This window comes from Belonocnema kinseyi, chromosome 5 (assembly GCF_010883055.1).
Source record: "Belonocnema kinseyi isolate 2016_QV_RU_SX_M_011 chromosome 5, B_treatae_v1, whole genome shotgun sequence".
Taxonomy (NCBI): domain Eukaryota; kingdom Metazoa; phylum Arthropoda; class Insecta; order Hymenoptera; family Cynipidae; genus Belonocnema; species Belonocnema kinseyi.
The window spans coordinates 58,908,464-58,920,909 of NC_046661.1; the positions used below are offsets into that span (position 1 = coordinate 58,908,464).

Consider the following 12,446-nt stretch of genomic DNA (forward strand, 5'->3'; position numbering starts at 1 on the left):
TTAAAAGTATTGTTCCATCGTCTCTGTGTTCCCGAAGTGCAATGTTCTGTCTGCCCGTAAAAATGATAGTATTTTATCGAGAAGATCAAGAACTCTATGTTGAGGTTTGTGATAGTTCCTCAGAAAGTCTTTTCCCGCCGCCAACGCATTCTTATGATACGTATTTTGCTCGTGCTGTTCTAAAACGCTTTTTCTCCCCAATAAATTTTTGAAATTTGTTAATGGCTTCGTGACGAGTACTCCAAGAGGACCGTTTTCCCGATAACCTTTTCATTTTGAAATCTAGATCATGGACAATATTGACAAAAAAGGCCCTGTTTTACTTCGGACAACACCAGCCACTCTTTATGAGAGTTTAAGTGTTTGTGAGAGACGTAATTTTGTATCTCTTTTCCAGAAACAATTCTCATCGAGAAGGGAAAAGTATAATCTTTCGGGGGTACCCAAGGATTTTTAATTAAATTTTTCTTTACGTGATAGTCAATCCTGTGTCACAAAAAATCACACACGTCGTTGGAAGCGTTCACTTGAACTTCAGAAACTTGCGAATGGGCTGAGGTTCTTCAAGTGGATGGTATGGCACTGCACTCATTCTCCATCTCCTCAGGTTTAGACCTGTCTGCCATGATGGTGAAATCCGCGTTTTCTTCTTGTGCTACCGTTTGAGACGAAACATTTAAATCATCTTCATCTATCTTTTTTCTCTTTATTTATTAAGAATTTCATCATTTAACGTCTAACCCTTGCTACTCTAATCTTTGTAAAAAAATTTATAAAATCTGAAAATTTGTGATAAAACTTTAATTTTTAACTTTTTCCATTGAACGATTTCATAAAAACTTTGAAGAAAAATTTGTTTGCAATGATTGTATAAAATATATATAAAGAAATATTCATACAAATCTCATTTATGTTTATAATTTTAATATAATATTTATATTATATATTTGTGTAAATATTCTACTCCGACGCAGGAAGAGATTGGTACTTATGACAAACATTCAACTGAAATTAACAAATTTCTTCAATAAAAGAATAAACATAACCTAAGTTACAATGCACACAAGAACACAATGCATACTCAAAAATGTAACTTGTCACGGTAATGGCCAAGTAATCCACCTCTCGATAAAAGATACAGATAAATTTATCTGACAGATAGCATGATCCAACAATATATGGTCTCGCTACGCACAACTAATAATAAAGTAGATAGAAAACTGTTTTATAAATAATCGTATAAGCTACAACGATTATCAGAAACATGTGACTTGTATTTATAGAGAATATGAAAATGTGAAAAAGCATAATATTACAAAATTTAAAGTGCTTCTTTGCAACACATTATAACAATTAAAATTAGAAAATGGACCAATGCTGAAGCTCTTGGGGAGGGGGGGGGGGTAATTTCCCCCTAGATCCGCCATTTGAGATTAAGAAAATACAATTTGAAAACGCTTGCTAGAATTTATAAAGTAAATCAGCTCCATAAATATTAGAGCTAACTTGATTTAATTTACTTACTTTAAACATTAAAATAAAGCATGATAAATAAAAAAGATAAATTCAGCAGTATTAAAATTTAATGCAAGGAAACTGTGGATCCAACATTGAAAAAATGATACAGCGTGCACGTGAACATCTTCTTTCTGGAACTTAAAAATCCAAATTTAGTCAAATAGAAATTAAAAAATACAAAAATTTATATAGTTTATAGTAATGGAGGATTGTGTATTGCTTTCTAGGTATCTAATTTAATTCAGAGATCATGAAAGCCAGTCCATAGAAACATACCTTACCGATATTCTACAGATGTGTTGGTTCGTGCTATGTTTCCAGATTCTTCTAAAACTAATGACATCATCATGAAATTATGCTACACAATTTTTGAAAAGAAATTGTTGTAAACAACTTCAAGGTTATTGTAAATGACACATTACATTTTTCACGCTGCAAAAACGTTATATTTTAAACTTGTCTAGGCGTGTCGATTATAATTTAGAACCGTGCATAATATTTTGATAAACAGGGGATATATTAATAGATAAATATGGTAAATGATATGCAGAATGTATAGTTTAGGGAGAAAGAGAGATGGAGAGAGAGGTATGTATTCAAAAATGTTTCAAATAAAAAATAATTTGTTTAAATTTGCAATAAGGTAGAAGGGTTTGCGATTGAGCGACTTGAAATCAGTTACAAATGTTACAGTCTGCCTCAGCAAATGAATTACATCATATAAACATTTTTGCATGACTCTTGAACAATGCCAAAAGATTTTTAAGAGATCCTTTTACAAACAGTGGGTTTCTGTGACAGATTACGAGGTGTGTTCAAAAAATAAGGTGACTTTATGCTTTTCTCAAAAAATATTAATTTATTCCTCAATATTTATGTTGCCCCTTCAAAGTAATCCCCCTCAGATATAATACACTTGTGCCAACGCTTTTTCCAATCATTGAAGTACTTCTGATAATCATTTTGTGGTATAGCCTTGAGTTCTTTCAGCGATGCAGTTTTTATCTCCTCAATCGTTGAAGATCGATGTCCTTTCATGGGTCTCTTCAGTTTTGGGAAAAGAAAAAAGTCATTGGGAGCCAAATCCGGTGAATATCATTATTGACATCATTCAATATCTCCTGAGCGATGGTCATGCGATGGATCTTTTGATCAAAATTAAGCAGTTTTGGAACAAATTTCGCTGACACACGTCTCATGCCCAAAACGTCCGAAAAGATTGCATGGCATGAGCCAACCGATATGCCAACATCTTCAGCAACTTCTGTGATGGTAATTCGGTGATTTTTCAACACCATTTCTTCCACTGCCTAACGTTTTCATCTGTTGTTGACGTGCTGGGATGTCCAGGGCGAGGTTCGTCTTCGACATCCTCTCGGCCTTCTTGGAACAGCTTGTACCACTTATACACATTTTTCTTACTCAGAGTAGACTCATCGTATGCAACTGTCAACATTTCAAGAGTTTTAGAGCACTGTATTCCATTTTTCACACAAAATTTAATGCAAACTCTTTGCTCCATTTTTTTCGAAAGAAGAAAATCGCCGAGCACACCAAACCCTTCTAACCTGTTACGCCTCTGCCAGAAAAACAACACGAGCTATATAGTCAAAACTGTGAAAATATGATCTTGACGAGTGTACCAACACAACAAAACAAAAAATTATAACTTGAATGTACGTAGCCCGCGAAAATTGAAAAGTCACCTTACTTTTTGAACACACCTCGTATTATTACCAAGCAGCCTCATAGTATTGAATAAACTATTTTGAGATGAACGCATAATTTGAAAGCTCCTGTTAGAATTTACTTACTTGCAATATAGCATGAATGATAAGAATACATTCAGCAGTACTAAAATTTAAAATTTAATTTTTAATTTTTAAATTTTAACCATATAATAATAGATAAAAAGAGAGAAAGAGGTGTGTATTAAAGATTTTTTAAATCAAAAAATAATTTTCTAACATTTTCAAGACTGCAGAAGGGTTCACGATTGAACGGCTCGAAACCAGTTACAAATCTCACAGCAGATATCAGCAAATGAATTACATCATACAAAAAGTTTTGCATGAATCGTGGACATTGCCAACAGATACCAGGTAGCCTCGTAGTATTGAATCAACTATTTTGAGGTAAACGCATAATTTGAAAGCTCTAGTTATAATTTACTTACTTGCAATAAAGTAGCATGAATGATAAGAATACATTCAGCAGTATTAAAATTTAGTGTAAGGAAACTGTGAAACTCTTGAATCAAAATTTAGTGATATAAAAAGAATAATAAACCAAATAAAAACACAAAAATTAATACAGTTAATAGAAATAGAGAATGATTTATTGCTTTCTAGCTAACTACATAGTTTAATCCAGAGATCATAAAAACCAGACTATAGAAATCTGTCTTAACGATATTCCATAGATGTAGTGGTTCATGCTATGTTTCCAGAATATTCTTAATTACGTCATCGAATTTCTGCTACGCAATTTTTTTCGTAAACAGCCTCCAGGTTATTTTTAATGTTGCATTACATTTTTGCGTTTTTCAATATCATATACCACACGTATCGATTATAACTTCGAACCTTCTAGAGAATTGCAACAAACAGAGGATATATTAATAGATAAAGATGGTAAATCATATGTAGCAGGTATAGTTTTTAGGAAGAAAAAGAGATAGAAAGAGAGAGATAGAGAGTACTATGTATTAAAAAAAATGTTTTAATTCGAGAATAATTTTGCAAGATTGCAGAAGGCTTTGCGATTGCGTTACTCGAAAAATACTAACAGATTTCTAAGAGATCCCTTTGCATACAGTGGATCACTGTAACAAATTTAGAATTTTATACTGATATAGCTAAGATGTCAAATCAGCCATTTGAGATGAAGAAATACAATTTGTTAACTTTTGCTAGAGTTTATAAAGTAAATGAACTCCATAAATATTAGAGTTGACTAAGAAATGTTGAAATCATCTTTCACATAATAGAGTAATCTGTTAAAAAAGATTTAATTTACTTACTTCAAACATTAAAATAAAGCATTATGAATAACAAAAATAAATTCAGCAGTATTAAAATTTAATACAAGGAAACTGTGAAGCAAATATTTAAAGTGAACTATTGAACACGTATATTAAAATGCACGATTATGTATAACAGCTGAAAACCTTGGTTTTCCATAGAACCAACACTTCGTGTTAAACTGTATTTAAGTGAATTCATTTAAAGGGGCCAGGATGTCAAGTTAACAGAATAATGAATATATAGTTGATTCAACTATATCAACTTAGAAAACGCAACTTTCTTTCACTGAAATGAGAACCTGGGTTAACAGAGATTATCATAGAGTACGCCATAATCAGATACGATGATTTTTCTTCTAGTTGTAAATAGAGAATTGTGATGATGAGGAGGAGGAGGAAGAAGATACTATAATATTACAGTTCAGTAGTTACTAAAAATATAAGATTCATATGTAAAAATAAAGGAGCACATTGTCTTCCAAACAACATCAAAAACTAAAGGAACTGTAGGCAGTAATGCCGTGTTCCTAACTACTGGGTGTATCTCCACTCTCGGTGCTGCATTATGCGCTGAGCTGGATAAATCACCATCCCCATATATCGACTTCATTTAGGTCTTAAATAAATATTTAATAATGAAGAAATATAAATTAATAATGCTGTCCGTTAAGTATCAATGATATTAAAGTATGCTGTTATATAAGACTTGCAAATAATAATTTTTTTTCTTAGAACCAACATTTAATTTTTGTTAAATAAATCCAGTTAAATAGCTAATGATTTCTGATTACCAAAATCATGAACATACTTTTGATTCAACTATGTCAACTTAGTAAATGAAAACTTAGTTTGATTAAGAAGAGGTCTTATGTTAATGAAGAATCTGACGGACTGCACCACTATCAGGTGCGCTGCTTTTCATATAGTTGTAACCACGCTTCTCCTGTTACATCTTGAATTCTCCTAAATCAAGGTAAGTAAACTATCGAAAATGTATGTGGAAGAACGAGAAAGAACAGAGGAGGAGGAGGGGAAGAAGGAGGAGAAGGAGAGGAGGAGGAGGAGGATGAGAATTCAGTAATGATGTAGTTAAGACAACTAGGTACTGAAAATATTGGATTCAGTGATTATATCATCTGAATTGTATGTTGTGTGGCATTTGGATGTGCAAATAAAAGGAGTGCAACAGCTTTAAAATAACAAAAAACTTAAAGAAACAGTAAGTAACACCACGTTCATGTGTATAAGGTGTATCTCTATTCTTTGTACTGCACTCTGCGATGAGCTTCATAAATCCAGTTAAATAGATAAGGTTTCCTTATTAACAGAATCGTGAACATACTTTTGTCTCAACTATGTCAACTTAGTAAACGAAAATTTAGTTTAATTTAAAAAGATCTTCGGTTTACAGAGATTATCATAGAGTGCGCCACAAACAGATATGCTGCTTTTCTTATAGTTGTAATCACGTTTTTTCTCCAGTTAAATCTTGAACTATCCTAAATCAAGTTAATATCCTAAATCAAGTAAAATGTAAAAGAATGAGAAAATAATATAGGAGGTTGAGGAGGACGAGGAGGATATGATAATGATTTAGTTAAGATAAATAGGTTCTGAAAATATTAGATGGAATGATAACTTATACTAAATCTTCGGTTTTATAAGCTGATGTCCTAAACTACAATTAATTCAGGTAAGGGGAATCAGTAAATACACATACGTTTTTGACAATTAAGTTTATTTAACTTATTTCGTTATAATAAACCTATAAAAATTATGTATAGAATTTTAAAACTTATTGCTTACTTTGTACAGTGTTGGTTCCATTTCATAAATGTTAAAAAATGTCAATGACAGGGAATCTTGAATAAACCATTTCAAAATGTTAATTACATTTAACTAGTTGCTAAACTAAAAGAATTATTCAATAATACTAACCTCCCGCATTTGATTAACAATTGAAATAATTTCGTATTTAAGTTTCCAGCTAGTTGATCTTGTAAAAGAAAGCGCAATCGATCCACAAACTTATTGGGATCTGCCCAGTAATCTAACATTTTAGATTCTGGTTTTGCTTTTATTTTATATTCTGAGGAAAGGTCACTTTCAGCATCATCTTCCTTCTCATCAGCATCATCTTCCTCCTCATTAGCATCATTATCCTCCTCTTCATAGTCATTATCATGCTCATTAACACCCTCATCATCAGCATCATTTTTTATTACGTATGAAGAACTGTCATATTGACCAAATTCTTCTTCTGGCTCTACTTTTTGCTTCTTCACAAGCGGTTCCACTTAATCTTTAGACTTATGAGTAATGCACGATAAATTCCTCAGTTGAGAGAATTGTGTTTTCCAAGTTTCCTGAATAGCTTGATTCTGTTTCAGTTTGAAAATCTTATGCTTTCGAGGAATGGCTTTCCTCTCCTTATCAATCCGACTGTCAGATTCGTGCATTGACCTTAAACTTAAAGTTACATTTGAAATTTGGTGAAAGTCTCTCTCATCCTGCTTATGATTCTTAGCTGAGCAAGAGTATTTCTCTTTTTTTTTTAATTATCAAGTCTTGAATACGTTCTGGAACAATTTGAACAAGTGCTAGTCAACTTGTCACTGACACAGTAAAAAGGCTGTTCATTCATTAAATCTGAGTTTATATCCTCCTCCTCCTTTTCTTCCTGATAATGTCCATCTTTCTTTTCCTTCTTTTCTTGCTTCACCTCCTCCTTTTCCAACTCTTATTTCAAACAATTAAAAAACAGTCTTCTAACCAAAGATTTTTGATTAAAAGTCGATGCGTGAATGCTTCTCCGAGCTTAAACGTGTGTTTCTGATATCCCTAGTCCTCTCTCACTAGCTACTTGATAACAGAATAAAGCGGCAAGAATCTCGAAGTATATGAGATATCATAAGAAAATGATTTTATTATGATTTAGATACCTTTCTTTCCTTCGATTAACTTTAAATATTTTTTCTCGAAGCTTCTAGACTACAGAATTTAGACCAATAATCTACGCATTAAGTAAATAGTCAAAACAGGATTCCATGCATAATCCTCATATCAAATGTCAACGATACACATTCATCTTTCTCGCATTTAAAGAATGTGTTATCTAGAAGAAAGAAATATTATTAGACTGTGATGTCATCAGGATCATTTAAGAATGTCTTGGGAACCACACACACGCTTAAAAGATTCTACAAATTTTTCATCGTCAATTTGAATCTCATTTATAAGCCGAAATAGGTTCGTATTTAGGCAAGCTTATGCCTATCATTTCAGCCAAGACAAGGCTCGCGTTGAGACAAGTAAATACCGTTTTACCTGTCGTGACCATGAAAGTAAGACGAAGGCCTATGTCTCGACTCAGTTTTGACACGCTGGCAGATATCGATGTCTTTGAGACGAACTCAAGCCACAAACAAGTCAAACTCAAGTAAAAGCATATTTACTCGGGTAAATAGGGAACTTGGGAGGCACTTATGTGGTATTTTAAAAATGTAAAACCTTATTTTAGAAGTTTTGAGTTCATACTTGAGCAGATGGAATTTGTGAAGGATGGGTGTCAAAATAAAAAATAATATTTACCTGAGAGTACGGCTACCTGTTAAGTTTAGGAATGTACAAATATAACAATGGTAGGGGTATGGAAAGTTTCGGGGAAAGCTGCGAAAAATGTGCGAGCGAACCACACGTCTAGGTACCTAAAGGCTCTAGCTGGAAGTAGTTTCCCTTCTATTTCTACGCGTAATACAATAAGCATCTGGAAAATACCAACAATTGTCTCTACCCTGTACAAAATTGTAATTCATGTGATTATTTCTATTTTTATTAAAATGCATGCTATCTTTATTTATAAACACTGTGTTTTTGTTAACGTATTAGAATATCCCGAAGGCGATTAATATTCTAACAATTGCAGCGGTGAGATTCGAGACAAATGTTTCGCGTCATTTCGGGCTCAGAGTACGCAGTCGGGATTTGAAGTCGGTATCACGAGACTAGTAAGCCGTGCAGTGTTGTTCCTGTTACTGCCGTGGCGTGAGATTATTTTCTGTGTTGTTTTCGTGACTAGTGGGGCCAGGGCGTAGGTTGAATCGTCGAAGGTTTTTGTGACGAGTGCAGAGAGGTGGTGCCGGGATGTCTCTAACGTGATTCCAGAGTTTGATCCAGTCAAAAAGGAAATAAGCATCGTCGACTGGTTTGAGAAGATAGAAGAATATGGTGAGCAGTACAACTGGGATAACCTGGCGATCAGGCACCATGCCCTGGCGAAGTTGGTTGGTGTCGCGCGTTGTTGGAGAGACAGCTTGAAACGCGACGATCTACGTGATTGGAAGGGCTGGCTGGAACTGGACATTGGAGACGAGACTTTCCAAATAAAATTAAAGCCAGAAAATGTTTTAATTACAGTGTTACAGACCATATCGAGCGGGATTGCGGAAAGACGAAGAGTCGAATCGGTGAAATCTCTTCTTTAAGTGCAATTTGAAGTGGAATTGGTTCGAAACCCATGAATACGGTCGGAAACACACATGCGAAATATTTTAAAAATGCGTTTTTAAATAGAACAGCGACATGTAGCGATTATCAGCATGGCAGATCAACTGTTAATTGAAGAACGACTAGTCACTTTAACGGCAGGAGCAGTAAGTGAGCCGGTAAAAACTGTGTTATGTGCCGTGAACTCGTATGAAGTCCCGGATAATTATGTGGATTGAATCTGTGTCGGGACTGATATGAAAGACACTGAATTATTCGTGAATGTTGACATGCGGGAAGCAGGACATCATATTTCACGTTGTATAGTTAAAACTGGCGAAAAAGGTCAGGCAGTGCTTCCGATACTAAATCTCTTAGGTTCTCCCTTCACAGTGCTAGAGGGAAGTTTCGTAACACGTGCACGTGAGGGTAGGGAGGCAAAAATCCGGAAACGTGAAATAAACGATGTGCCGGTGACAAGAGAGGAATTAGATACGGATTTGGAAGGCAAGGAGGCGGAGAGGGTACTCGCCCTCATGAATGAGTACAAGCATTCGATTGGACGTAACATGACACAACTTGGGTGCAGTAATGCGGTTGAGGTGGAGATTGAAACAGAAGACGGTAAGACGGTCTTTTATTGTCCTTATCGACTGTCATACAGTGAACAAGAGCAGACGAAGGATCTCATCAGGGAGCTGAAATAAGCTGATATCGCGGAGGATAGCTGTTTACCATATGCGAGTCCGATGATGCTGGTAAGGAAGACGTCAGTCGAGATAAGCATTTGCGTTGATTTTCGTGTTCTTAATAAAATAACTGTGAAGGATCACTATCCGCCTGCGCGAGTAGATGATCTTTTAGATCGATTAGGTAGTAAAAAATATTTTACGACATTAGATTTGGCAAGCGCTTATTACCAAATTCCAGTTGCTAAAGATTCGTGACCGTAGACGAGTTTTGTTAGCCCTGATGGTCAATTTCAGTTTGAACGTCTACCCTTTGGGTTTTGCAATGCACCAGCGGTGTTTCAACGCTTAATGTGTCGCGTTTTTAGTAATCTACGTGCCAAAATTGTACAAATTTATGTTGACGATGGGATAATACCCTCCAAGAATTTCAAGGACGGTCTTGAAAATTTGCGGAAGGTTTTGGACGCTTTAAGAGCCGCTAACTTGACCTTGAAATGACCGAAATGCCATTTTTTAAGCGTAAAGTAGAGTATTTAGGATTTATGATGTCTGACCGAGAAATATCGCCAGAAACGAAAATTTTAAATGCTGTCAGAGATTTTCCGCAACCCACCAATGTGGGCGGGGTTCGGTCATTCGTGGGAACCGCGAACTTTTGTCGCAGATTCATTAAAAACTTCTCTTTGATCGCGAAACCTCTAGCAGATTTAATGGCGAAGAACATGAAATTCGTGTGGGGACTGGAACAGCACGAGGCTTTTGATATTTTAAAGCAACGGTTGCTCGAGAAGCCAGTACTCGCGATGCATAAGCCAGGAGCTGAAACCGAGGTGCACACAGATCCGAGTCAGATAGGGTAGGAGGCGGTGCTACTACAGAGATGGGAGGATAACAAACTATATCCGATGTGTTACTTTAATCGAAAGACTAGCAAGGACGAGTCGAAGTATCACTCGTGCGAGCTCGAGACACTAGCTATCGTGTGCGTACTTGAGAGATTTTGCATTTATTTATTTGGAATAATTTTTATTAATCGAACTGACTGCAATAGCCTCAAGCTGCTGGAATGTAAACGGGACCTAGGTGCGCGAATAGGGGGGTGGTTTGTGCGCCTCGCAGAATTCACTTACCGAATCGAATACCTCAAAGGGGCAAGCAATGTCGTGGCCGACGGGCTAAGTCGAAATTCTGTGGAAGCGGCCGAAGAACTCGGGTTGGTGGGTTTACCAGTAATGGGTTGGCGGATTACAAGGGATTGGGTCGCTGCGATGGAAAGGGCGAGTGAAGAAATCATGCTCATTTGGGCGTAGACAAAACTCTTGGGAAGCTGAAAGAAACGTACTATTTCCCGAAAATGCGTGAGTTTGTGAGCCAGTACATAAGACGGTGTATCAACCGCCTCTATTTTAAGGCACCTAGCAGTAAAAAATCGGGATATTTACACCCGTTGGAAAAGGGGATGTTCCCTTTTAAAAGCGTTCATGTTGATCACGCGGGGCCGTATGTTATTTCAGAACGCGCGAATAAATACGTGGGTGCAATAGTCTGTGGGTACAGCAAGTACACGCTCCTGAAAGCTGTGAAAGAACAGTCGGCCGTGGAAGTTTTCCAGATGATTAAAGGATTTATTGCCCATTACGGGAAACCGGATCGGATAATTAGCGATAGGGGTACTGCGTTTACTGCAGCGAAGTTCGAAAAATGTTGTGAAGAATATAACATTCAACACGTGAAAATTGCGCCTGAGTGGCCGCGCGCTAATGGTCAGGTAGAGCAAACAAATCGAGTGCTCACGTCTCGTCTCGCTAGTGTCACGGTGGATGACGAAAATCGCGACTGGAACGACAAATTGTGGGACGTTCAATAGGCGATTAATAATTGCGAGAACATAGTAAAAAAGCGAACTCCCTACGAAGTGATCTTTAAAAATCGAGCCCTGAATCTTCTCGATAATCTACTAACGCGTGAAGTAATAACATTAAATCGCGAAAAAGCAGTCGTGGAACCGAAGGAGGACGTCGCGGAATTACTGGCAGCAAACGCAGTGACAATGAAAGAACGGTTCGATAAGAAGCGCAAGGCACCTCGAGAATATGAAGTCGCTCAAATGACAGGACCGATACGCAGTCGAGGATATTGAAGGCGAAAAACAAAGCAACAAACATTATTAAGGCGTAATTGCAGTAGATCGTCTTGAATCAGTTCCGAAGCCGTAATTAAGTACCGTAAGTAAAATACACTCAAAAATACTTCGTCGTAGAGTAATGAATATAACAGGAGAAACGATTTGGGAAGTCCAAAGTGGGTTTATGCCAGGAAGGTCATGTGCGGATAAAATATTTAGCTTAAGACAATTTTGAATTAGTTGATTTTGAAATAGTAAGGGTACGTGAAGTTGTTATAGCAGAGTCAATCGAAGACATGCAAAAAATGTAGAATAAACTGAATGCAAGCATGAAGAGCATGGGCCTCAAAATTAACGAGAAAAAAATGAAAATTATGGTGTTCCAAGGAAAGAGTGAGAAAACAATATGCAGCATTGTATTGATCGATAAGAGAATTGAAGAAGTTGATAAGTTCGTATACCTTAGTAGCTTATTTGCCAGGGACAGGAAGGTAGAAAAGGAGTGAGATAGACGCATAAACGAAAGTAAGAAGGTTATTGTTAGAGCAGGTCCCCTTATCAGAAGTAAAAATACATCAAATAAAGCTAAAATGAGAATAAA

The 12,446-nt window shown here is 36.1% G+C and overlaps 1 protein-coding gene across 1 annotated transcript; it reads left to right on the forward strand.

The window, feature by feature from the left end:
• Window positions 1-11,074: 11,074 nt before the first annotated feature.
• LOC117173672 (uncharacterized protein K02A2.6-like) lies at window positions 11,075-11,587 on the forward strand. Its single transcript, XM_033362313.1, has one exon. It carries the CDS (start codon window positions 11,075-11,077, stop codon window positions 11,585-11,587), a length of 513 nt encoding a protein of 170 aa, XP_033218204.1.
• The last annotated feature ends 859 nt before the right edge of the window (window positions 11,588-12,446 follow it).

What these genes read in the sequence shown, in the direction of transcription:
- LOC117173672 (XM_033362313.1), top strand. Translation starts at nt 11,075, where the DNA reads ATGCGTGAGTTTGTGAGCCAGTACATAAGACGGTGTATCAACCGCCTC.